This window comes from Taeniopygia guttata, chromosome 3 (assembly GCF_048771995.1).
Source record: "Taeniopygia guttata chromosome 3, bTaeGut7.mat, whole genome shotgun sequence".
NCBI lineage: Eukaryota > Metazoa > Chordata > Aves > Passeriformes > Estrildidae > Taeniopygia > Taeniopygia guttata.
Genome location: NC_133027.1, coordinates 47,744,700 through 47,770,591, shown reverse-complemented (window position 1 = coordinate 47,770,591; position 25,892 = coordinate 47,744,700). Strand labels below are relative to the sequence as shown.

At 38.4% G+C, this 25,892-nt stretch overlaps 2 protein-coding genes across 2 annotated transcripts; one reads left to right on the top strand and one right to left on the bottom strand.

Annotated features, from left to right (window-relative positions):
• Positions 1-766: 766 nt before the first annotated feature.
• On the top strand, positions 767-18,560 carry TUBE1 (tubulin epsilon 1). Its single transcript, XM_002193186.7, has 12 exons — positions 767-1,802; positions 1,876-1,949; positions 3,727-3,779; positions 5,850-5,907; positions 6,466-6,581; positions 7,593-7,714; positions 9,417-9,604; positions 10,394-10,569; positions 11,333-11,473; positions 12,969-13,109; positions 14,006-14,180; positions 15,214-18,560. Exons 1-12 carry the CDS (start codon positions 1,778-1,780, stop codon positions 15,370-15,372), a joined length of 1,428 nt encoding a protein of 475 aa, XP_002193222.4. The 5' UTR covers positions 767-1,777; the 3' UTR covers positions 15,373-18,560.
• CCN6 (cellular communication network factor 6) lies at positions 16,699-24,705 on the bottom strand. Its single transcript, XM_002191205.5, has 5 exons — positions 24,452-24,705; positions 20,893-21,166; positions 20,299-20,541; positions 17,703-17,896; positions 16,699-17,297 (listed from the first exon to the last, which is right to left on the bottom strand). The coding sequence occupies exons 1-5, from the start codon at positions 24,512-24,514 to the stop codon at positions 17,016-17,018; spliced, it is 1,056 nt and encodes a 351-aa protein (XP_002191241.5). The 5' UTR covers positions 24,515-24,705; the 3' UTR covers positions 16,699-17,015.
• Positions 24,706-25,892: the final 1,187 nt, after the last annotated feature.

Sequence of the window (25,892 nt, the reverse complement as noted above, 5' to 3'; positions counted from 1 at the left end):
TGGAAGCCAAAGCTCAGAGTGTCTTGTTGCAACATCATGTTCAATAGAGTGAATCTGACTAAGCTGAATCTTCATGGAACATAGAACACAAAAACTACAACTAACTTTAAAAAACAAAAAAAAAAAAAGATGAAGAAAGTGGAGCTAATTATATGAGAAGAAAGAAAGTCAGGTACAGTAATATTAAGAGATTCTGTAGAATTTAAATTAAGCGTTAGAATGCTTATAAGCAATGTTGTACTGCTTTTAACCTTAATTAAGGCTGAGAAGACGTGAAGAGAAGACTTTAAGGACATGTGAGTAGGCAAAAAGTATAGAAGCAGTTTGACATCTAATAGCAAGAACAGAGAACAGCCTACAAGTCTGGACTACTTCAAAAAACCACAGGGTATGAAATTAAGTTATAGGTTACATCTAGTCTGTCCAGAGACAAACGACTACCTACTTTCCTGTTTAATATTCATGTGGTTTTACACTGGTGATTAGTTTATAGAAAAGGCAATATAGTTTGAGGCAATATTATTCTATTCATGCTAAACATGACTATAACACTACAGCAATTGTCCCTTTCCCCATGACACCTGAGTAAGCTTGGGCCACTCAGTACTTTTTCTAAAGAAAATATGATTTAAGTTTTACAAATTTAGTCTGTGTATCTATTCCTTGTATATAATGCACTCTTATATTGTATTGTACAATATTTTATTTGCTGCAATACATATATAATCTTCCCTTTTTAAATAGTTTGGGTTTTGTTTTTGGTTTTTGTTTTAAATAGTTGGGGTTTTTTTTTAAAGTCATTTACTGTAAATTTATTTTTCTGTAGACCTACAATTAATGTCTACCAGTTCATGTCTAGGAGCAAAAAAAAAGGACAAAAAAATTTTATTTAATAAATTTTTTGTAGACTAGCACTACAAATAATCTAATTGAAAAAAGAGTATTTTTTGGAAGGTATTAGCCATAAAACTTAATGGACTGGGTTGCATGGAATTGCTTTTTTCCTCCCACAGGAAGCAGAAATGCCATCTGTGTCACAAGACAGTTTTCTGCAAGCTTTGCATGTCCCACATTCTTTACTGCTTTAATCCTGGACTTGGCAGTGCTGGATTAGCAGTTGGACTTGATGGTCTTAATGGTCTTTTCCAACCTAAAGGATTCTATGATTTTGCAGCTGAGCTGTGTTGTGAACCAGTCTTGCCATGCTGAGACAACAGCATCTCTACACCCTTCGTTTTTCCATTGTGAACAATTATATGCACAATATGAAACCGAGCTGAACGTGCAAGCCTGCTGGGAGGGTACATAACAGCATTCCAAATGGCCGCTTTTTCATTTAATTTTTTTGTTTGTGTTTCCACACCGCTTCGCACATTTCACACCACCTCCCTGAATTATGTATTCGGGGGAAATAACGCGCTTTCTTATCGCAACACTTCATCCATAAAGAACAATGAACTGTAGTGTATGGAAATATTTTTGTTCTCCCGTACAAGGGCTTTATTTTAGTTCTTTGTCAGGCCTCCTGTATCTGGGCCTCAGGCGAGACCCCGCAGCCCCCCTCGGGTTCCCCTCAGACTCACCGAATGTAAGAAAAGCTCGCTACTCCCCCGCGCTGTCCCCCCCGCCTCCCCCCCGCTCCCTAATGGCACGGTCCACCCGCGGCGGGCAGGCGGCGAGCGCCCGCAGCTGAGGCGACGGTTGGGACGTTCCACCGCAGGAACTCAGGGGGCGCAGCTTCCGGGCGCCGAGTTCGAAAGCGGCCACCGGCTCGGCCATGACGCAGTCTGTGGTGGTGCAGGGTAAGGGGGTCGCGGCGCCCAGCCCTCCCGCCGCCCCCTCCCGGTGCCTGAGCCCTGTCTCTCCCCTTTGCAGTGGGACAGTGCGGGAACCAGGTGGGATGCCGTTTCTGGGACCTGGCGCTGCGGGAACACGCCGCCGTCAACAAGGTAAGGGCGCCGTAGCCCCGCCGGCCCGGGGCCAGCCGCCCTCGCTGCGTCCCGCGTCTGTCGCGGCGGCTGCAGAGCCCTGTGGTTGTTCGCTTAAACCAAGGGCTGGGAGCACACCCATCTCCAGCTCCTGTGCCGTTTTGCTAATAACGAAAACAAAACGTAAGGGTAACTGTCAAGAGACCCTGTTAAATCAGAGGGTGGGCAGTCAGCAGCCGTGTGTAGTTTAATGGGGATTAGCGCATCCTGCACGTGGGATGGGACAACGCTGATTTACGGGCAGGCTGGGGAATGAGATGCTGGAGAGCAGCGCCATGGACCTGAGGGTCCTGGTCAGTGGCAAGTGGAACATGAGCCAGCAGTGCCCTAGCAGCCAGGGGAGCCAGTGGTGTCCTGGGGGCATCGGGCTCAGCATCGCCAGCCGGGCAAGGGGGGGTATTGCCCTGCTCTGCTCTGCACTGGGGCAGCCTCGCCTCGAGTGCTGGGGGCAGTTTTGGGTGCCATAATGTTAAAAAACACATGAAGCTGTTAGAGAATGTCCAAAGAAGGAACACGAGGATAGTGAAGGACCTTGAGGTGAAGCCACATGAGGAGCAGCTGAGGTCACTTGGTCTCTTGAGCCTGGAGGAGACTGAGGATCTCATTGCAGTCTGCAGCGTTCTCCTCAGGGGAAGAGGAGGGACAGACACTGATCTCTCCTCTGTCATGACCAGTGACAGGACCCAAAAGAATGGTCTGAAGTTGTGTCAGGAAACATTTGAGTTACGTCTTAGAAAAAGGTTCTTCGCCCAGAGAAGAACTGGTTGGGCACTGGAGCAGACTCCCCAGCACCAAGCCTGTCAGAGCCCAAGAAGCATTTGGACAACATTCTCAGGCACATGGTATGACTCTTGGGATGTCTTTTGAAGGGCTTAGTGTTGGACTCTATGTTCCTCTGGATCACTTCCAGCTTGGAATATTCTGTAATCACTAATTCTGGCCAGCTTTCTCCAGCATTTCCAACCTGAAAATCTCAGTGTGTTTCCCTACAGCCAGGCATTAGCACATCTGAGGCAGTTAACAACACAGTGAAGGCTGTTCGGTGCTGGTACTTTGCTACTGGCAGTAAAGCAAAAGAGGACACCCCCAAAGCCCACCATTGTTTTCTACATTAGCTCATGCCATGACTTGCTGTACAGTTTTACTCATCAAAATAGCAATATGAGGAGGGCATAGGATTGTGCTGAGTACCCTGAACAAAATCATACTTTTCTTGCTGTGACTATAAAGCACTTAAGGTATTTAAACTTGTCAGATCTCTGTAGTTTTATGTTGGGGTAAGCAATTGCCATGCTATCCCTTGGCAGGAAGTTCAAGAATCAGTGTGATTGTGCTGTCCTTTTTGCAGAACTCCATGGGCATTGGTATCACAAGCATGGAACCCATGATGAACTGGGAGTTGTATCAGTGATGAACTGAGTCAGCTGAAGAGTAGCTCTTCAATTTAATAGTTGCGTTGGGATCTTCAGTAAACTACTACACTTGCTTAATCTCGTGCTGAAAAATTAATTTCCTAGTTACATTTTCGTCTCAGTTTTTAATAACAAGCTGATGTTTCAACAAAGTGTTCTTTTTAGAGATGACTACAACTAGCTAGATTCAACAAAGATGTTCACTTGGTTTCAAGAAGAAAAGTTTGACAGATATCCTTCAGTGATCCCTTCCAACTTAAATTATTCCATGAAAAAGCACTGAGAATTTTTGACATTACACATTATTTTGTGTTGTTTCCTTTTAGAAAGGAATTTATGATGAAGCCTTGAGCAGTTTCTTTAGGAACGTAGATACAAGGTAAGTTTTTATCAAGCAGTTAATGAGTTAACATTGTAGATTAGCCCTTGTAGTATCTTCTTTTAACCTAAGTTATAGTTTTCTTTAAGTCATATTCAGCTTGTATTAGAAAAAGATTTTGCTTTTTTGTATTCTCCTCAAAACCTTATCTTTGCATTTCCATTCTATCTATATATACTTCAGTAGTTAAATGTGTTTAAAGTGTATGAGTTTGTTTTCCTTTCCTTTTGTACCAAACATGGACAGCTTTTGCCACTGCAAATAACAATCAGATTGTGTGCCCTCTGAATACTAACTGAGCAGCATTTCTTGAAGAGTTGTAAGAGGAATTGTATATAAGATAGAAAAAACTGACAAGGTTTTAATTAGTGTCTATAATTTTTTTTATAAGTTAATCAATTCATACCTTAAAACCATTCAGTCATTTCTTATCTTTCCAGTTACAAAAATCCTTGCAGTTTGCAAGAAGAAAATGTGTACTTAGGATAGCCTGTTGCATTTTAATTAATAAACAAAACATTTGACCAACCTCTGTTTCCTTCTGTTGTATGAAAAGGTTGCAGTACAGCAATGTGATTTTAACTAGAGCAGCACTGAAATCCAAATTGCTTTGTCTCAAATTTTACCTCTTTGAAAGAACATTGCAAATTTGTTATTGTCATTCCATATGGGTATTTCCAAGAATACTTTCTTTTTAATTAAGAAAATTGAATCATAAAGAATGTCTGTTTCTGTATGTGCCAGATGAAACCAACAAATTTGTGATTGCCAGATTGGCTGCAATAGAAACACTGTTTTCTCTCTGAGCAACCTGGTCTAGTGGAAGGTGTCCCTGCCCATGGCACAGGGGTTGGAACTGGACAATCTTTAAGGTCCTTTCCAATCCAAGCCATCCCATGGCTCTAGGAATCTTGGGATATTTTTTTCCCAGCAATTGAATCCAAGTGGTTTGAGATTGAATTGGATTGAAACCAAGAAGGTTTGATCTGGCTTGAAAGACCATAAAGCCAACAGTAAGAAACGTAAGTGTTGATTTGGCATTGGTTTTATTTCCTCTTTGAATTTTGTTAGTCCTTAAAGAGAAATTCTGTAGGAGGATTTACTGGTGCTTCAGTGTACTCCTGCAGGTGTTGTGTAGGCTAGAGGAATCACATGCGTGTTGGAGGCTTTTGTGAGCTGCTCACCTAATGAGAAGTGTCTAAAAACCATCTTTGATTGACAAGTTGTAAAATTCTTGAGTAATCCAGTGCAGCTCTGTACTCTTCTCCCCTTGTTCCTGATGGGATTCAGTATTCTCAGAACACTGGTGCTGTAGTGCATTTTAGCTGATGTTTTGTGAATATAATGGTGTTAAATGTAGAATGGTCTTAAGACATACTTTAAATTTAGGCTTGGCCAGCTCCCAGATGAGGTAAATTATGCAAGAGGAAATAAGATCAGTCTTCCAGTATCCCTGCCTTTTTTTCCCTCCTTGTGCTGAATATAGTTTGGCTAGACCATAGTATCTCATCATTTGAGTGGGAAAATATGTAACATAATGTATAGTCTGCTATGCTGACTCAATACAACCAGTCCTGGGAAAGAAGGAAAATTTACCTACGTCAGTCCAGCAGGGTTTCTGAACTGGTAAATCATAATAAGCATAATAAGTCAAGCACAGCACTGTGCTGGTGCAGTTACAGAGCTTTCCCACCTTGAGCACAGTGCTGTACTACCACTGAAAAGCTCATGGGGAGCTTTTTTCCCATTGTTTGATGTGGATACACGTATCACATGCTGATAAAAGATAATATTTTCCAGTCTTGGCAGTGCTTGTAGAATTGCTACAGATCAGAGGCTGTATCTGAGAGTAAACTTTTATGCTTATCTTTGATCTTCTTGAAGTAATGTTTAGGATAATTCTGATTGAGATCATGTCCTGTATTAGGCCCTAGCAGCATGTTCAGGGTGTTTCTGTTTGTGTTGTCATAGTCCTCCAAACACAATATATAAGAGATAAAATTTTATTGTAGTATTTATTTTATGCTGCAAATACGATCTTAGATTTTTCTGTTACTATTTTTTTTTCAGAAGTGGTGATAATGGTCCTGATATTTACAAAGGAAAAATCTGCTCTTTAAAAGCACGAGTAAGGCAATCTATAAAGGTCACTGTTTTTACATTGAATATTTATGTCCAGCTGTGTGGGAATTCTCATGAAGTTCTTAAAATTGCATACAGGTTTAAGTACTGCTTTGAAAGTAAAATTTCTAATATTAACTTTTATTAATGCAGTAATACAGTTTGTTGCCAGTCTTGTTGAGTAACTCATATTGGAATTTTTATAAAATTATTGCAGATATTATTAACTAAGGATTTGGTTTCTTTGAGCCACTTTAAGTGATTAAGGAGCAAGGAAACTTGAAACATAAAAATGTTTTAATTTTTTTATTCCTAAATAGTGGCGCAAAGCATTATAAAATTTTAACAAAATTTCATCTGAAATGCAGTCCTATCGAACAACTAGCAAATCGGCTAAGGAGAATCTAGTTGGTCTCCTAGTTAACAGCTGAGGGGGAAAGGTTTCTCTGGAGCAGAGTAGAAACAGAATTCCTTTCCTATTGTCAATAATTTCATATTTCTTTGTGTGATTATTTCAAGGGTGGTTTGCTTACTGACTGAGTTTAAATTCTTTCCATTCTCAAAGGCGCTGTTGATTGACATGGAGGAGGGTGTGGTAAATGAAATTCTACAGGGACCATTGAAGGATGTGTTTGATAGCAAGCAGCTTATCACAGATGTTTCTGGTTCAGGAAACAACTGGTGAGAACCTCTTTAGAACACATTTCTTAGCAGCTAATTAGATGGCATTTGAAAGGGGAAATGATAACCATAGCTTTCTGTGTCATTCTGCACCTGGAGAGCTGCAGCATTTTACCAGCAAACTTGGGAGTCACTGTTGCCTGGAGGAGGGCTTTGAAAAGGCTTTTACAGAAGAATAATTTTGCTGATATATCATTTTGTCTCTTTTTTCTCCTTATTTTTTGATTTTCTTTACAAAAGAACATGCTTTTTATTTTTGTTTCTTTGGCATTCAGCTGCTTTCATTGCTTAGTCAAAGCCATAATCTAGTTTGAGACTGTGCAGCAACTGTGAAAATGAGATATATGAACAAATGCACTTTTGATTTCTAAGCAGAGTCTGACTTTGTGCATTTAAACTACATTACTAAAAGAAAAATTTAGAAAAAGATTGATTAGCATAATGAATTCCAAATTTTCACAGAGACCTTAAGGTGCTCTAATAATATTCAGTGCACTGCAAACTGGAAAGCAAATCACCAGCAAATGTACCAAAAGAGGGTGCAATAAGGAGAGTAAAACAGTCTTTACAGTCTACCAGCTTTACTATCTAGCAGACAAGTGTGTTGAAAATGAGCTGTTTGGGATTTTTTTGTTGCTAGTAGCAACTGACTTGCATAGTACTCAAAAGATTATCTGTGCACTTATTACATAGGGATATCTTTATTGTTAAAGACTATGTTGCTTTCATTTCATTACTACAATTGGATCATCCAGTGTGGGAGTTTATTTCCTTTTCAATACAGAATAATAAGTGCATACTCCAAAGTCGAGTTTAGACCTGTTTGCATCCTCCAGCCATGTCCTGACTCCCATATGCTCATATGTAGCCACAACTTCGAAACTCTCACAGATGAGGTGATGCACCAGCTTTGGACTCTGAACTCTAAAATGTCACATAGAAGGATTTAAAGTTAAAATTTTAATGATTGATTTTTTGGGCAGAGCTTTAAAGTACTTTTTATATCCTCAGGGCTGTAGGTCATAAGATATATGGCCGTCAGTACCGGGAAAACATAGTGGAAAAGCTGAGAAAAACTGCTGAACATTGTGACTGTCTACAGTGTTTCTTTATAATTCATTCCATGGGAGGTGGTAAGTAATCTTTTTTTTATGGGGCGTATGACTTCAGTAGCCACAGATGAAAAAAAAAAAATAAGTGGACCTTGAAAAGAAAATCAATATAATAATCTACATCATTCAGAATGCAGATTTAGAAAATTAATATAGTACAATTAAGTGGACCTGTAATTATTTATCACTGGTTTTATTAGAGTACTGAGGAACTCTGATATGCTACCCAGAACAAAAATGCAGCTAAAATTCTAAAGATGATCTAGTGAGTGGATCAAGACAGGTACCAAAGACAAACACTGAGGTATTACTGATCAGAAGAAGGGTCGGTGACCTCTGAACACTGACAGCATTGTCATAATCATTTTAGTTGTGGGGAAAGAGTTTTCCAGAAGGCTTTGAAGGAGACTTCTAATGTTGCTTAACTTTAGAAAAACTTTGTTTTTCTGTTTCCTTCCTCATAATTCTTTTGAATCTGATCTAGTTAGTTAATAAGCCAAAAGGGAGAATCCTTTGCTGTTGCAGCATTTTTGAGAGAAAGAGGACATGAGTTATGATATTTGAGCTACTTCAGTCTAGGCCTCAGATTTGGGCCTTGTGAGGCCTTCAAGCCTCTGACGCAGTTAGAAATTCAGAGCTTGTGGCGCAGATAGAAATAGTCTTAAGGTGTGATGCGGACCACTGGGTTGTCTGGGTGTGAATTAGTATAGGTTTTGTAGTGTAAGGTGTAGGCCGTTTTAAGGAAAAGGTAAACAATGTTAGCCTACCAATCAGAGTGTCTTTGTTTTTGTAAACTATGTAGAAGCTTATATCAACTACCATCTTATCTTGAATAAACGGAGAACGTTTGATTAACCACATTGGTTCAGATCTGTGTTTGTCTTGTCCAGCTTTCCGTTTTCCTGAGATTCCCTGGCTTTTCTTTGCAGTGACAATTTTGTCATTATTGCATTGCCGTTAAGCCTTCCTATCCCAGAAATATGAGAGTAACATGTATTGTAACTGGTTATGATGTGGAAAAAGACACAGAATATAGCTCTAAATATGAAGCAAGGATTTTGTCTGGGGCCTTCTTGTGGCCATTTGCTTAATTTCAGAGACCCTGGAGATACTGTTTCTGTTATTGTGAAAACTGCCGTCTTGTTCATAGATTAAATTGTCTGCCACTGAGAATGTAGCTGAATATTCAGAAAAAGACTGCAGTTCAGTTCTCTGTTTTGAACTCAGGGTTGTGTGCTTAGTGTTAATGAGGAAAAAAGCCTGTGTGCTGGGGGGAAGGGGCAGTTCTGTTTTTACTGAAGAATGAGAAAATTTCATAAAGAAACCCCAAAAGGAAAATAGTATTGTTTGGGGTAGTTCAATGCTTTTAAGCAAATATTGTGTTTCATAATTCAAATTAAAGAATTGAAAATAAGAATTAGAAATACTGAGTCAGAAAAATGTTTGTTACATAATAGGATTTTTTGGTTTGCAGAAATTTTTGAGAATCTATACTTCATTCTGAATGGCATACTTTGGGAAATAATTTTATTACTTAATTATTTTCCTGTCTGGGACAAACCTTCCTGCCTTAATTACATTTGAGTAGCCTCTACTGTCAGCCAAACTCTTCAGAAAATATTAGTTAACATATATAATTGAAAAGCTGTTTGTCTCCTACGTGAATTGTAGAGCCTAAGATAACGAACCCATCTTCTCTCATTCTGTTTTCATTCATAATTAGGGACAGGATCTGGTCTTGGGACTTTTGTACTAAATTTGCTTGAGGAGGAGTTCCCAGAAGTATATAGATTTGTTACTTCAGTTTATCCCTCTGGCGAAGATGATGTTATTACTTCTCCATATAACAGTGTTCTGGCTATGAAGGAGCTTAATGAACATGCAGACTGTGTGTTGCCAATAGAGAATGAAGTAAGAAATAATATTCTATTTCTGTAATTTTTTTTTTTAATTAGAATGTGGAAATGGCTCTTCCTTTTCTGATTTGCATACCAAATCTCTGGAAGCATAATTTCACTTTTTAAAGTAATAATTGAACTTCTAAGTCACTTGCAAGCTTTTGAAATGAATATGGGCATCACTAAGTTGCTGTGCTCCTTCAAACTAAGGTAGAGTGAATTTTTTAATGTATATTTCAAGATAAACACTGGAAACCTAGTTACTGAGAGTGTCTTCTCTTCTAGCAATCAATTTGTACATAGTATTAGTAGGGTCCTGCAAGGACCTCTGACCTCTCCAGATTCCAACAGGCTTAACTGTGCTGATTAGTGATAGGTAAATCACTGACCTTGCAAAGTGCTAGACTCATTTGAATATGTCTTCGGTGGCTGTCTTGCTGTTTGTTTGTGGAAAAAAAACAAGAGAAAGTGAAATTTAGTCAGACTATATTTTTTGCTTCACAGGTGTTATCTTCTAAAACTACTTTTTAAATTTTCGTAAGCATTTTGAATAGTTGATTAAAATTCTAACTTCTGAATCAAGCCTTGTATATATTTGTGATATGTAGGGCACAGACTTAGAAACACTTCAGTCAACTGGAATTGCTCAAAAGTTGGACTTATATGTATCAAGGTATAATCTTTAATCTAACAGTACAATGTCTGAGCTTTCAAGATTATTAGAAATGAAAATGTGTGGTACCAAATTTCAAAGTTCTGTACTCAAGACTACTTCTGTGCTTTTTTTTCCTGTCTCTCAAAGTCTCTGTTGGAGATAGTTAATAAAATTCATCAGATGATCAATTCTGGGAAGTTAGGATCAACTGTGAAGCAAAACAGCTTAGTAACATCAAGTGCAGGCAGTGCAAAAACACTACAAGAGAAGCCATTTGATGCAATGAATAATATCGTAGCCAACTTGCTGCTGAACCTGACAAGGTAAAGTTACAGGTTATTCCTCTGTAACAAAGTAGGATTTCTGAAGGTGGTGTGTGCTGTAAACATGTAGGCCTGCATCAACTTGAGTAGTATTAATTGGTTTTCGTTCTGTATAAGTTTTCTCTTTTTAAGAACTGGTTACTAAATGCTAAAGTATTTGGAAGTATTCAGATTGTTGTGGTGTTGCTTTAGCCATAGTAGTCTTAAAACTGAATTAAGATTTTAGGCAGAAGTATATTGTCTTTCACTAGTGCCTGATGGAGCCCATGGAGGTTTGCCTTTCTAGGCCAGTTGCATCATTTTGTAAATATTGTGAGATAATTTTTACTCATAAATTATATTTGCTGCAAAAAATATACTTCTGGAGTATTGGCCTATTTTGCTTTTAAGCAGCTTGTCATGAATGCTAAGTAACGTGTTTTATTATAGCCTGTTTAGTAAAAGTGGTATTAATTAACCAGTATTAAGTGGTATTAAACATTACTGATGATAATAAATCAGTGCTAAAGACTACAATTGGGAAACAAGGAATCGTTCTTGGTAACTTACTGTTCTTTAATGGGAAATATAAGTAAGTAAGACATAGCACTCTTACTGCCAGATGTGAAAGTGTTGTAATTATACTTGAACACTTGCTTGAATGCTGTGTTGTTTTACAGTTTTATTGTACACAATAGTTGAAAATAGATTTCATGGATGTTTACCTTATAGAAGTGATTTACTTAGTTTGTAGCAGTTTCATAACATTTTGTTAATTTTTCAGCTCTGCTAGGTTTGAGGGTTCCCTAAATATGGATCTTAATGAAATCAGCATGAATTTGGTTCCATTTCCTCGACTTCATTATTTAGTTTCAAGCTTGACTCCTCTGTATACACTGGCAGATGTTAATGTTCCTTCTAGAAGGTAAGAAAAAATATTATTGGAGTTTCACATTTAAAGCTTAATTTCTGATTTTTCCATAGTTTACATTTAAAAATTCCATTCTATAGCAAAACTAAGGATGAACGTTCTAAAACTCTTATATCTGCCACATTTTCAAATTCATCCTGCTGATTTATGGAACATCTGTTGTCCCTTTTCTCTACAATGGTTGAGCCAGTAAACTTGACATCCTTTTAATCTCTGCTGTAAGTGTTTCTGTTGGGAAAATGTATTACTTAGAACCCACACCACAAGTTCTTTTGAGTAATAGCTTGCACTTGACTGACAAAATACTCTAAAGACAAACAAGGGATTAACTAGGCTCTTTGAGGAAATAATGGTATCTTACTTCAGGCTGGAGATGCAGTGAGCCTATTTAACATCTTACTGTAATGATAAGCTGATGTGTCAAATTTTGAGATACTTATCCCGCTGACATAGCAAAAAAATTACCAGTTAAAATAGATTTTACTGGATTATACCGAGTCAGCAAGAGTGAGATAGAGACAAACCGTGGTAGAGACAGCTGAGGGTAAGTGATGGAAGTATGCAAAGTGGAGAAGAGGGCAGGACCACACTTATTTTCCAGTAGCAAGTTGTGACAGTCAGATCTGTTCAGAACATACCTTGAGGATACAGTACAGGGCTGGGGGGAAGGTAGCAGACTATGAGGAGATGGTCAGTCAAAGATGTTTCAGAATGAAGTGGGAACAGTAACATTTTTGTCTCCTTTATTTTTTTGTAATAGGCAGATTGTGGCAGAGGTGATAAGAAAATATAAATAGAGATTATAAGAGTACAGTATTTGGAACAAATGGAAAGAATATCTTAGATGTTGTGGGTCCACAGAATACCATCTTTGGTATCCCACAGCACAGTGAAACTTGGTTAAGGAAGTGAAGAGAAAAAGACTATGATCTGCAGTGTCATCTTGTAAAGCAGTCATGTGTGATAAAATTAGAAGACTAGATAAGTATCTATAGCCCGTCTTTTCCCAAATCATTAATAAAAATTAATACAGTTCTGACTCATTGGTCCTTTTAAATAATGAAGTATAACAGGCAGATAATCAGTTCTGTAAGGGTCAGCACTTTGATATTCCTTGTCAGATCCTGCCCAGTGAGACTGTCCACTCAAATTGCCACATAATCAGAACCCCAAGTAGTTAAATCCTTTTACATAATTTTAAGACTTTGTAACTGCTGGTATCAAATTGCCTTTATAAAGGCAACTTCTCTGATTCAACATTGGCTTGTAACTTGTGGGTGAGGAAAAAAAATGGATCCAGTGTGTTTTTAAAAACTTCTAATGCCAACATATGTACATATAAAGGTTTGAATCTCTCCTATCATTTATGGTCCTGGATTAAATGTACCTTCATCCAGAATTTAATGAACTTTTAAACCCTGAAGGTGGGCATTCTAAAGAACTTTTGTATCCTATAGTAAGAGTAGATAACTGTTTTCTTTTCACCCAGGTTGGATCAGATGTTCTCAGATGCATTTAGCAGAGATCATCAACTAATTCAAGCAGATCCAAAGCACAGCCTCTACCTGGCCTGTGCGCTTCTTGTTCGAGGAAATGTGCAGGTTTCAGACCTTCGCAGAAATATTGAAAGGTTTGTAATGCCACACAATATGGTGTGGTACACAGAGTAGTCATGGGATTTGTACAGAAACTGGCATGTTGTCCAGAGCATTCCAACTTCTCATTTGAACAGTTTCAATACCAAGTCAGTTTACTCCAGCCTCCTTTCCTTAATTTTAGAAGGGAAGAAAACATAATTAACTGGTGTAATGAGTGAAAGTAAGTCATATTATTCCTGGATTTCCAAATAAAGGGAAGTGCTACTCCTCTCCATCTCCAAATTGCAAAAAAAGCAAAGCCTAGCTTTCCAGTGGTCTCCCAACAGCAAAGGTTATTGGAGTAATGAGTTCTGTAGTTGAAGTTTGTTTTTGCTGAACAGAAGACCCTTCTCTTTCCATGGTTACTTTCATATAGGTAGAAAATCATCTTTATTTTAACAACTCTGTGTTAGCACCTATTTTCTACCTTGAACAGTATTGAGCTACATAGATGTAACAGGAAAGGCAGGCAAAATGGAATGTATAGGCAGACAGGGGTGCATGGGGAAAATTTCTGGTAATCTAAAGTATTTTACTTACTGCAAAACTACAGGTTGACTGATTGCCCTCACGCAGTATTGATCTACCCCTTTACTAAATCTCAGAGTGCTTCCAGTCCCTTTTATAGAAACAGGTACATGTAACTTCACTTTTCAAATTCCGATGCATTAAAGTAACAAAAGACAATTGATGTTTGCAATTCAAATTTAACATAGAGACACAGTGGTTTAGTCTGAAGTCTAAAATATCTTATTCACAGTGAGTTATAACTGTCCTCCTTAATCCTGAGTGCTTAAATGTTGACATTTGCAGACTCTTAGTTGAAACTGTTAGTAGTTAGCCTTTGTGTTCTTTATATTCCTTAGTTAACTACATTTTTGTATCACAGGTTGAAGTCTTCTCTTCACTTCGTCTCCTGGAACCAAGAGGGCTGGAAAACTGGTTTGTGTTCAGTACCTCCTGTGGGCCATTCCCATTCCCTTCTGGCTTTAGCAAACAACACCTGTGTAAAACCAACTTTCATTGAACTTAAAGACAGATTTATGAAGCTCTACAAGAAAAAGGTGCAACTCTTATCATTATAACATCCATAGTCACTAATCTTTAGCATCTTGCATTATTGAAACCCAGATCTTAGTATCATGAAGGGACTGTTTATAGTTAACAGCCCAAGGGTTTTATTTGTGTGACCGGGTGGCTCAAAGCCCCATCCAACCCGGCCAAGAACATTTGCAGGGATGGAGCATCCACAGGTTCACTGGGCAACCTGTTCCAGTGCACAGTAAAGAATTTCTTCCTAATATCTAATCTAAACCTTGGGGTCCACCAAGCTTTCTCTCACTTTGCTTCCTCAGCAGAACAGGAGAAAAGTACCATGAAAAACTTTTGGGTCAAGATAAAGACAGGGAGAACAACCACCAGTTATTGTCACGGGTTTCCATTGGCATTTGGAAAATTCATTTAATTTATTGCCAATAATAGTAGAGTAGGATGGCAAGAAATAAAAACAAAGCTGAAAACACCTTCACCCCCACTTCACTGCGTTCTTCCTAGCCTCAGAATTCCACTTTTGTTCCTTCTTCACTGATCTTAGTGTCTGCAGGGCTGTTCCTCTCACGTTTTCTTGCATCTTCTCTGTCACAGCTGTTGTGCAGCATTTTTATCTCTCTATAAATACATTGTCATAGAGGCATTACCAGCATCACTAATGGGCTCAGCTGTGGCCAGTGGCAGATCCATACTGGAGCTGGCTGGGATTGTTCTGTTCAGCATGAGGGCAGCCACCCCTGCAGCCCTGCATTCTCCCTGTTGCTAAAACCCTGCCAAAATCCACAGCTGGTCCAGTGTACCCAAGAACACAATATGAAAATATGGAGTTTTAAGAAGTCAGTAGTATCGACTGCGATTCACTTGGGGTTTGATACCAAACTTGCCAAGTGTTTAAACAAGGGATGTCATGATATAAGACTCTTAAATGCTGTTTCCACAATGCTTGCACTCCCCACTTCAGTACAAGCCAACTGGTATTTACTGAGCCAAAGCAATCAAATACCAAGAAAAGGATAACACTGAACTTTTTTTTTTTTATTCTCTTAGGCTCACCTTCACCATTATCTGCAAATAGATGGGATGGAGCAAAGCTGTTTTTCGGAAGCTGTTTCCTCTTTGTCTGACCTAATAGAAGAGTACAATGAATTGGATGCTACAAAATGTGGGCCTAGAATAGATCCTTCAAGACTGAAGATAGCTATTTAAAGAAGGAAGAGCTGATTTTAAAAACAACAACAAAAAGCACTTTCCCTAAACATCCAGCCACTTCAGTTAACCAGAATAACTTGCAGCATGTCTGGTTATTGTAATTCCAAAGTGGGACCAACACAACAGCTTCCTTACCTCAAGAGTTATCATTAAGTGGTGAACTATGCCTGTTAGAAAGATTTGAAGACACCTAATTGTGGTTGCTATCAGTAAGGACAGTAATCCTAACTGTGGAGTAAATTGCCACACACCATATGCTGTGAAGAAAAGGAGGAGAGGTTGTCTGTAGCAGCCAAAAATGTAATTCATTTCTCAGACTTTCAACTTACAGTAAACTTAAGGTTGGTCTTGCTTCAAAGAAGGATTAATGCTGCTAGATTTAGGTTTTAACAAGCAACTACAAAGAGGAGAAAATCCCACGTAGTCTTTTCAAAGATGAAAGCAAGTCTCTAATGAAACTGCTTTCTTACACTTTGCAGTAGATATTTCAGAATGCACTAAGCTATGTTCCTCATTTTTATATTTCTGTTCTTATGTTGTATTTAACTATTTTAGAGGATTCTCTCAATACCAAAATTAGCAATAACAGAAATTTTTTTTAAAAATTGTTTCAAGTGTTATGCTTGGAATATTAATGAATATTTTAATGATTCATATTCATGAATGCTGAGTTGCACTTGATAATGAGATAATACAGAATACCTCTTAACGAAAACTGCACATGAAGTTATAATGACCATTTGGAGAAAAATGCTTACAGCCTCAAAAGAATGCAAGTAAAATAGATGTTTTAATATTTATAATTATCAGGGTAAGCAGCTTTTTATATTACAGTAAGAACTTTTACAAATAGAATGTACAGCTATTTCCAGTTGCTTGCCAGTGAACTGTTACAGATCAGAATGGATTGATACAATTTCTTGAAATTTGAAATCCTTCTAGCAAAGCTGGAGTGGATATGTAAGTAAGCATAATTTTGAAAGTATAATCCCAGAAGTATTCAATAAAGTATTGCAGTAACATTTGTTGAGAGCATTTTTTAGAAAATGTTCTAAAAATAGCAGTTTTCTTACGTCTTCCATCTATTATCTGCAGTTGCCCATTTATTTGTTCCTTTGCACATCCGGTGTTTATATCCATAACACTAGAGAAAGACCATCTATTGTAAAAAGCAGCCTGACTTTAAAGTTGACAACTTCTGTTTCAAAACAGCATTGATGTGTTTTACTATTTCAGATATATAGCAGAAAAGGTTAATTTAAGAATGAAGAATGATAGTTGAAGTATTACAGAGCATTTTTTTTTTTCTATTAGGTTGGAGCATCTATTTGTATTTGTGGGCAAAAACTTGTTAAAATGGGGGCATGAAGCTCTCTTGTGGTACCTTTCTTGGTTACCAAGAGTTCTTGTTTGAGCACTGCTGGTGTTAGATGCATCCTTCTCCAGAATGTATCTCTCCATGTAAAAACAGTTACACTTAAAAAGATGCTCTCTGGCGCTTTGCAGGTGCTATTTAATAAGTGAGTGACTATTCATGTGTAGTTTCATTATAAACACTGCTGTGGCAGTGGGTTATGCTGACTCTTCAGGCTGTGAATGTGCTGTTGCATGCCATATGTTATAGTCCATGGTGTAATTTATCATAGGAGTTTGAGTTGGGAAAATATATCTCCTGGAGCACTGCAAATCCTCTGACACACACACGATGTTATCCACATCATCTTCCACCTGAAGAAGCCTTCATTGGGACACTCAAACTGTACAGTGATCATTTTGGACTTATTAGGAATGCAGCACCTCTTGTCCAAGCACACTCCACAGAAAGTTAGTTTGTATCTTTGAGTAGTTGAGCATCCCGAAAAAGCTAGCTTCTCTGCTGTTGGAAGCTGGAAAGTTGGTTGACATGTTTTTCCCTTTGGAATCTTTTAATATTAAAACAAAGAAAACCCTGAACATTAATAGCAGGTCATGTAAGAAAAAGTTGCAACATTACTTAGAAATATCTTGAAAGTTACTCAATCTGAAAGCTGCCTGATTTTTTCCTTTGTCAGTCAACAAACAGGAGATATTTTCAGAATGACTGTACATCAGAACAGCATTAGCAGCACTTATATTTCAGGACATTACATTCTTTTGTTTGAAATTGCACATCTGTAGTTTGCTATTGAAACATGAACATTAATGGTAGAAAACATAGAGGAGTTGTTTTAAAACACATAAAAAAGTAAGAAGTAAATGTTTCATTGGTACTTGCTAATGCATCCATTTTTCTATTAGTTCCAATATTTTAATTTTCTATTAGGAACTAATTTTATGCTAAAAAATACCTTTATTTTCTTCAGCATATTGGTCAGACAAGGCTGGATGAAGCATAATCTCTTTTCTTTTTTCATTTCACATTTTCTGTTGTCATTGGTCACTCTGCTGGATATGCCTATGCCACAGGTCCTGGAACAGGGGGTCCAGGGTGTTGCCTGTATGAGGCACTTTTTCTTCAAAACTAGTGGTAAGCTTCTGTAAGCTAAGACAGCAACATTTTATTTATGCAGCCCCAAAAGGATGAATTGAAAATACAAGGATAAGAATGTGATTTCTGTTCATGAAGGTACTTCTGTAGGTAAACCTAAAAATGAGACATAAATAACATTTATACAAAATTCAGCTGAGCTGCATTTAAATTTGGTGATACTGGATACTCAGATCCTACCAAGGACTACGAAATTGTATGTATTATATGACCTTCCCGTCTCATGTGATGGAAATGTTGTATGAAAAGGGCTAATTGTGAAAGTTTTATAAAATATCCAGATTTTTCTTTTATTTTAGGCCAAGCATAGTTTATAAAGGCTGCTGCAATATCTACAATATCTTTGTAGATATTGATAAGACTTTAGGTTTTGTATTGAGGAATAAAAGTATCCAATCACTTTTAGATACCACTAAAATGCCTGAGGACTGGATTAGGTGGAGTATATTTAAAAAATGAAACAAAATTGCTGTGAAAAAGTTGTACAAAAAAGCTATATGGAATCTGTGCATTTATGTAAGACCACGTGCAGAATTACCTGGAATTACCAGAACTGCTGTCTACTTAGAAAGTAGACAGCAATTTAAAGATCTCATTGAAGCAAGCAGTTTAAAAGCCTGTCACAGATCTGCAGCAAATAAAAGGAAGTTAAATGGTTGTTTATACTTGGTACATTTTTTAAAGTATGACCTAGTTACATCTCTGTGTATCTGAATTAGGTAAATCAAATAGAAATGGAAAGCCAGAAAACAAAGCAAGAGGAGTAAAATGAAACTTAGCATTACTATCCACTCTAACAGAAAAGGGACTTTTAAAAATACATATTAGCCCATTGAGCCATCCATTAAATTCATGCACAAGGTGACAAGATACTTCTGCTGGACTGGGAAATGGGAGGGGGCAGACTTCTTGCAAAAAGAATTTCCAGGTGTTATTCTTCAGAAGATTCCCAAAGAACAGTATCCTACAGCATGTACAGCCACCACAGGGACAAAGATGACCTGAACCAAGTCAAATAGAAGGTGTGCTTTGCCAGCTGGGTGTTTGCTCTCAAGGCTATGCTGTGCCGCTGATCAAAATTCCAGAATACATGGAACAGACTGTGTTACAGTCAGTGAAGGAGTTACTGAAGGTTGGGCTTTAGCTTTTGGAAGGGCGACACAGTAAATGGCTTAATGCTCTTCTCCAGATATCTGAAATATGGTTTGGGTTGAGATATATTTCAGAGGCTCACATGGTTTGGTTGTCTTTGTTTCCAATACATTATTGTCTCTCTTCAATCAGATTAGAACTGTTCTTTAGAAATTAAATCTCTCTTCACTTGAAGTCAGTTGCTTTACCAAGCACATGTTTATACAACAGCATTAAGTGTATTTCTGTTAAAAGGCTTTGATACTAGATACAGGTATTGTATCTTAATTTGAGGTAAGGATGAACTTTTTTTATTTTGGCTTACTTGTGTGACCACTGCTTACATGTGAGAAGTTGTCCAAACTGCACTTCAGGTTTTGTAAGCAGATTGATTAATGTGCCTCTACTCAGCAGTCTTTGATAAAGTTTTTCTGATAAGCATTGCAATCCTTTTATTTTATTGATCCATGATGGTGATTCAATCTGCCACCAAATAAATGGCTGTTTCCTGGTATCTGCATTAGTTGTAACAAAGATAACTTTCACCATGGAAAGTTGCACGTGCACAGGGAAGGAGGCAGCACAAGCGTAGCAGCTGTGGCCCAGGGAGGGCTGGCGTAGCTGCTTCTGGCAATGGTGCTTCCTTAGAGTGAAAAAGAGAACTAGTGTTAGCAGCAGAGCAAGAATGGAGTTAAAGGGAATATCCACTGACCTGGCAGAGTTGTATGGACAAGTTGATGAATCCTTTTGATCAGACTGAATAAAGAACTGGGGGGGAGTATTGTTCTTGCAGTGGCCAAAGTTTGTGAATGTGGGAAAGCCACTAGGGCAATTTTTATAATGTTCTGCTTTCTATTTAAAGAAGAGACCTGTGTCATGTTAATATATGTATGTGAAAGCCAAGACTGCCTAACACCACAAAGCAGGAAAAAGTGGGGCAGTTCCCAGGCTGCAAAATGGCTGTCCAGCAGCATCCCTAATTGGGCTTATCCGATGAACAGCAAACCTCTGCAGAAAGATGCTTTGGCCAATTCCCTGGTGACAGAAGCCAAAAGCATTTTTGCTTTTCACATTTATTAGGTTTAGAGAATGAGTCTGTGACCTGAGAGTAAGAGGGGTAAGTGGGACACAACAGTCACCCTGGCAAAGGGCTTTGAGCAAGAATTGGGCAAGTGCCAGTGTGCTGCCTGTCTGGCTGCAGGAGCCAGGGGTACTAAATGCAGAAAGGCTCATACAGAGAAGTTTACCAGTGTAGTCAGGCTCACCTGACATCAGTCTGTAGTTGGTTGATTGAAGTTGCTTGTGCTGTCCTAGGCCACAGATGGATTGTCCTGCCTTCTTTTTGCCTGGGACCCTGGCACAGGGGCTTCCTGCTAATCTTGGTGTGAATACAGGGGTACATCCAATTGTACCACTGAAACACAGGCACTTGTAAAGCCGGTTGGGCTGAAAGGTCTGCCCGTTGGCATAATAAACTCCATTGAGCTCACATCCTACAGCTACCAGATCTGAAAATGGTGAACAACAGTTACTAACACAGGAGGAGCACATGGGTCTTGCTAAACAGTGCTAAAATATTCTCAGTCCTTATGACATCCACCGCTTTGCAAATCAGGCATCAATATGTCTGTCAATAACAGGCTTGCACAATGAAGTGGTTTCACTAATGCAGGTAAGTTTAAATACAGTCCCCAGCCTACTCTCAGATTCTCTGACTGAGCAGTTGGAGGACTAAATTAGGATAAATTCTTTAGCACAGAGCTGTGCAGCACATGCAAGCAGAGTTTTCCTCAAAAGCATTTGCCTGGTGGTCCCCACCCTCTTGTATTTCAAGAAGGGAACATGAAAGAACAACTTACATGCACACATGCCTGTTTCATACCTAGGCTCATCTTCCGAGTAGTCGCAGTAGAGCCCTTTGTGGGGATCACAGACATCTGCTTCATTGCAGGGCTCTCCTGCCTGCTTGGCACAGACCTTGCAGCAGCCACAGCCATCCTTCACCAGGCTGACCCCGGGGGTGCAGGCTGGCACCGGCGGGCATCGGCACGGCCAGTGGCAAACCTCCTTGCGCTGGACTTCACCAGTTTCTGCAGGTTTATCTCCAGGCTGCTCTGCTGGGCTGTGGGAAAACTTACACATGGTGGGATATTTTGAGCACTGAATGCATTATGGGTAGGTGGTATAGCATAAAAATAAGTCAAGATGGAAAAAGCTGAAAAGTTGCATGAAAATATGCAACATTTCTCATTTCACCAGATCAAAAAGTGAGAGAGGCTATGAGGACTAGGTAGAAGGCAGAGGATCATTTTCATCAGTGTCATCCACTGAGGTGTTCCACCAGTGAACCTGGCCTACTGCTTGTACAAAACACAATTCACTGGTCTTTCTTTTGCCTTCTATAGAACAAAACTGAACAGAAGTTTAAAAAAAAGTATTTTAAACTAGATGGTGGTTTTATTGTAAGTGTTTCTTCCTAGAAACCTTCTATCAAATTGATTGATTCTCTATTAAACTAATTAGCTTTTGATTCCTCACGTTGTTTTATAACCATCCCGAGTCCTGTGTGCCAGTTCTGATGGCAAGACCCTTTTAAAATAGGGAACCTCTTTTGAATGTTACTTTTGCTTCAAAATTTGAGTAAATGCTTGGGAAGGAGCATTATAATAGTTACAAATGCTCTTGTGCTAGATGCAAAAAATTAATCCTAGTAAGGGAGGCTAGTAGCTGTACTGAGTTTAATAGGTCACTTTCTAAGAGTGCGTCTTTTTGCATGACTAAGCCTTCATTGAATCCAGGGCTTATGGAGCAAAGACACATCTCATTAAAGAGATTTGTATCAGCAGCAGGAAGTCAAGATCTAGCCAGAATTTACTGGTTTAGACATTCTGTCTCAGAATTCATGTATTTTTCTTTTTTTTCTTCTTTTTTTTCTTTTTTTTCAAGTGAAGGGATGATGAACTAATTCTTGATGGGCTTATTTTTCTGAGGCGTGGGGGCAGATTAAGTCAGCACAGTGTGAAAGCGTCTGTTTGAGATAGCTATAGAGTATCTGCATTTTTTAAGAACTACAACTAAAACTTAGCAGTTTAGATCTTAGCATTAAATCCTTTCCTCCTGCTGATTTCAGCAGAAATGCAGATCATGGTATAGTTATTCTCCATGGATGACTGGTTCTGTAGCCAAGTGGGGGCATGCGCAGCACTGGCCACTATATAACGCACGGCCTGGAAGCCACTCTCATCACACAGCTCTGACTGCTCAAAGAGCAAGAGGGAAAGAAGACCCAGTCCCTCATCAGGTGCTAGTATCACCCTCAAGCTTGCAGAAAAAAAAAAAAAAAAACCAAAATACAAATCCTGTCTTTTTTTTCTGGGCATGTGAAGCCTAGCCTATCAGTTTCTATCTGTTCCTCCAAACTATAAGGATCTACTGGTGTAGAAATCACCTCCAGAAGAGATGCTGAGGGAAAGGGGTCATTCAGCTGGGTTCCTTGCTGCTTATTTTTCAAACTGGAAGTATACAGAATTTAGCATTTCATCTGTCATAGCCCAGGAGAGCTCTTGCAGCGTAATTGAGCTGGCTTAATTGAATGCAGTAGTAAATGACCTTTTAAAAGCCTTTCTTCTACTTCTAATTTCCATATTTCATGGTCATTTACATCTATACTTATGATATCTTAATCTGCAGCTACTAATGAAGCTCCAAAGTAGTAGCTTTCAAGTTCCTTTGGCTGAATGATTTTTAAGCTAGATACTAATTTACATAAGCAATTCATATAGTAAATGGTTTTAAACAATGTGATGGGGTATTCCATGCAGTATGAAGAAGATCATTTCATAAATATGTCATTTGTTAAAGGATTTCTTCTAATCCTTTTTACCTAAATTCAACAATTATACAGAAACAATTAACTCAAGTATACCTTTTAAGGCTGCTAAGCCTTTTCTATAAACCATAATGTTAATTTAATGAATGTGTGCATTGGAATATAAGCGTTCTTAAAGGATTGTTCTGGAAACAAGACAAGCATGTGTTCCTATACATTTAGCAGTGTTTAAGACAATATAGTTGCTTTAGGAAACAGATCCTTGCTGCTTCTTTCTTTAGAAGCAGAATATTATTATCAGCAGCAGCAGCATCATTATGAATTTTGCCATATGCCAGCAATATGAGGTTATGTGGCTTGAATCGGATATGTTTCAAAATGATTATGTATAGCAAGAAGTAATCTTATGTGCCTCAACCAATGTGTTTAATTTGTATTACAAATTGAAACATACTGTAAGCTACAAACTTTTGCATAGGGAGTTTTCTCTCCTTTTTTAAGGGAAAGATGTCAGCTGAAAGGTGGGAGAGTAAAAAGTTCTTGTAAAGTAAGAAAAACACCATCAGGCGTATATCTGACACTTTTAACTGTTGGAATTACTGAGAACTTCAGCTTACGTGAAAAATCTTCACATATCTGTTAAATCACAATGAAAATGTAAAGTTTGCTTGTATAGTTTACAGGTCAAATATTTTTCTAATTTGTGCTTCTCCAAGTTTCTATACCAAAGCTATTCATTATCACACAAGACCCTTGAATATTTTTCCTGATCCTATGGACAGATCAGAAAATGAGACCATTTTGTAAGAATCCTTCATGTGCTCTTTGTTTTCCTATGTTTTAAAGACTGAACAAGGTCAGTACGGCATAAATAAGCAAACAGCAAAATAGTTAATGTATTATCACTAATGTTTGGTTATCTTAGTCTGGCTTTAAATAGGCAGAAAGGGGAGGGAGACAGCCATTTGAAAAATCTGTTGACATTCATCTTAATTGTAATTAAAAATAAAATTGTAATTAAAAATACACATAAAGTGTATTTTCAAAATTAGGTAAATAAGTAATGAAATTGGCCTTTGACACAAATACCTTTAGAAAAAAAGCTATCACTTAAAATTGTCTCATAAGAGACAAAGTATAACACAGCCCAGGTACCTTTGTCATTTGTAAAACTAGCCTGAAATTAGACTTCTGCATGTGTATTTGTATATTTGCAATACATATATCCATGTATATATGGAATATAAGTACGGATGTTTACTTTCTTACTGCATCAGATAGTAATTTTTGCTATATTTTAAAAAATGAAAGGAAAAAAAAAAAGCAAGGTCAGTGTCAATTTAAGCTTCCCTAACAATTTTTTCTTCCCACCAAGTCATATTAATGTACAGAGAGAAAAAATTACCAAAACATGATTGATGCAGTAAATAAGCTGCAAATGAAATTTACTCAGGACTAGGGAATGGCTCCTTATTATTTATGAGGAATTTACTTCTCTGAAATTTAATTCATCATAAAGCAAATAAAAACTTTTAACCAGGACAAGGTGAAGAAGGGGAAAATCTTTTTCTTCTTTTTAATGAACTTACCTGTTGAGTATAAGGGATGATGAAGATGGTGGGAACAAGGAGCCACCGCATGTTCCTGCACATTCAGAAGTGAAACTGGGAGATAGGGAACAGGCTGAGCTGTGTCAGAGGAAGCACTGAACACAAAGCTCTTCTCTGTCTCCCTTGCCAACCCAACTTTCCCCAGCACATGCACGAACACATACACGCATTCACACTTGAAATTCTCCTCTTCATACTGAACCAGCTTCACACTGAAATGTCCAGCTAGCCTTCTTTTCTCTGCCCACTGCTAGAATACAGATTTTCACACCCTGTTTGATCCCATCCAGCTGATTCAGCCAGATTTAATTGAGGTCGGGTAGGGTGACATCTGATTCTTAAAGTCTTGCTGCTGGAAAAGCAGTATTATTTTTAACTTGCCTTTAAACCTATATTGCAGGAAATTCTGAAATCTGAAGGGCAGAGCCCCAAATACATGTATTTTTTGAGATGGAGAAAGCAGAGTTCTTCAAAATTTTAATGTATTGTGCCTAGCAAATCACTGCATAAAAATTCACAGTCAGTACATGCTCTCTAAAGAGGGAAAGAGATGCTATAAAGTGTTAAAATGCTGCTACATATTCGACACTGTTTCTTTCTAATGGGGAAGCCCAAACTATAATGTACTTTTTCCTGAAGTATGCACCTTGTCTTATTGCTGTGTCACCGTATTTAAGGACAAGATTGTTCAAATCTCCAAATTCCCTCCCCATTAATGCTATCAAGGTGATGTGTTTGATTTTTACGCCAATAATGAGGGTCTCCAGGGTAAGACAAAAGCTCCAGCCCTGCAGCAGTGGTGTTGGTGTTGCCCAATATTTCTCTTACACATTTGTCCTTGCTTAGGCACCTCCTGAAGCCCTCAAATTACTAGGGGAGGCTGCCAAAGACCAGACTGACACAGCAGCCATGGGTGGACAGAGGCAGTAGTGGGAGTAGGGAATCAAATCCAGTCCAAGCACTTCTGTTTGGCTCCTAGACTTGGAGCACCATATGCCCTCTGTGGTTATGCACCCTGACCTGCCCCTCCAAACTCTTGAGCATTTAGCTGTAAAACACTGAAAAACTGCTTTTTTTTAACACAGTCAGTTTGTCACATAACTCAAGATGAAGTCCAGGCAGTACCTGGGTGACAAGTGGATGCAGCAGATCAGTTCATTTCATTATGTTACTCTGATGTGTGGCAATGCAGACTGAAGCTTGTGTTTCCCCTTGAAAGTTTATGAACATAGCACACAGGTTTCTCTAAAGTCTCCTCTGTATACTATCAAAACATAGCTTCTTTCACAGAATCAGAAGATGGCTGAGGCTGGAAGACGGCCCAGGGGGTCTCTAGTCCAAGCCCAGCTCAAGCAAGGTTCCCTCTGAGATCAGACTGCTCTACTCATGGCTCTGTCTATTTGGATCTGGAAAACCTCCA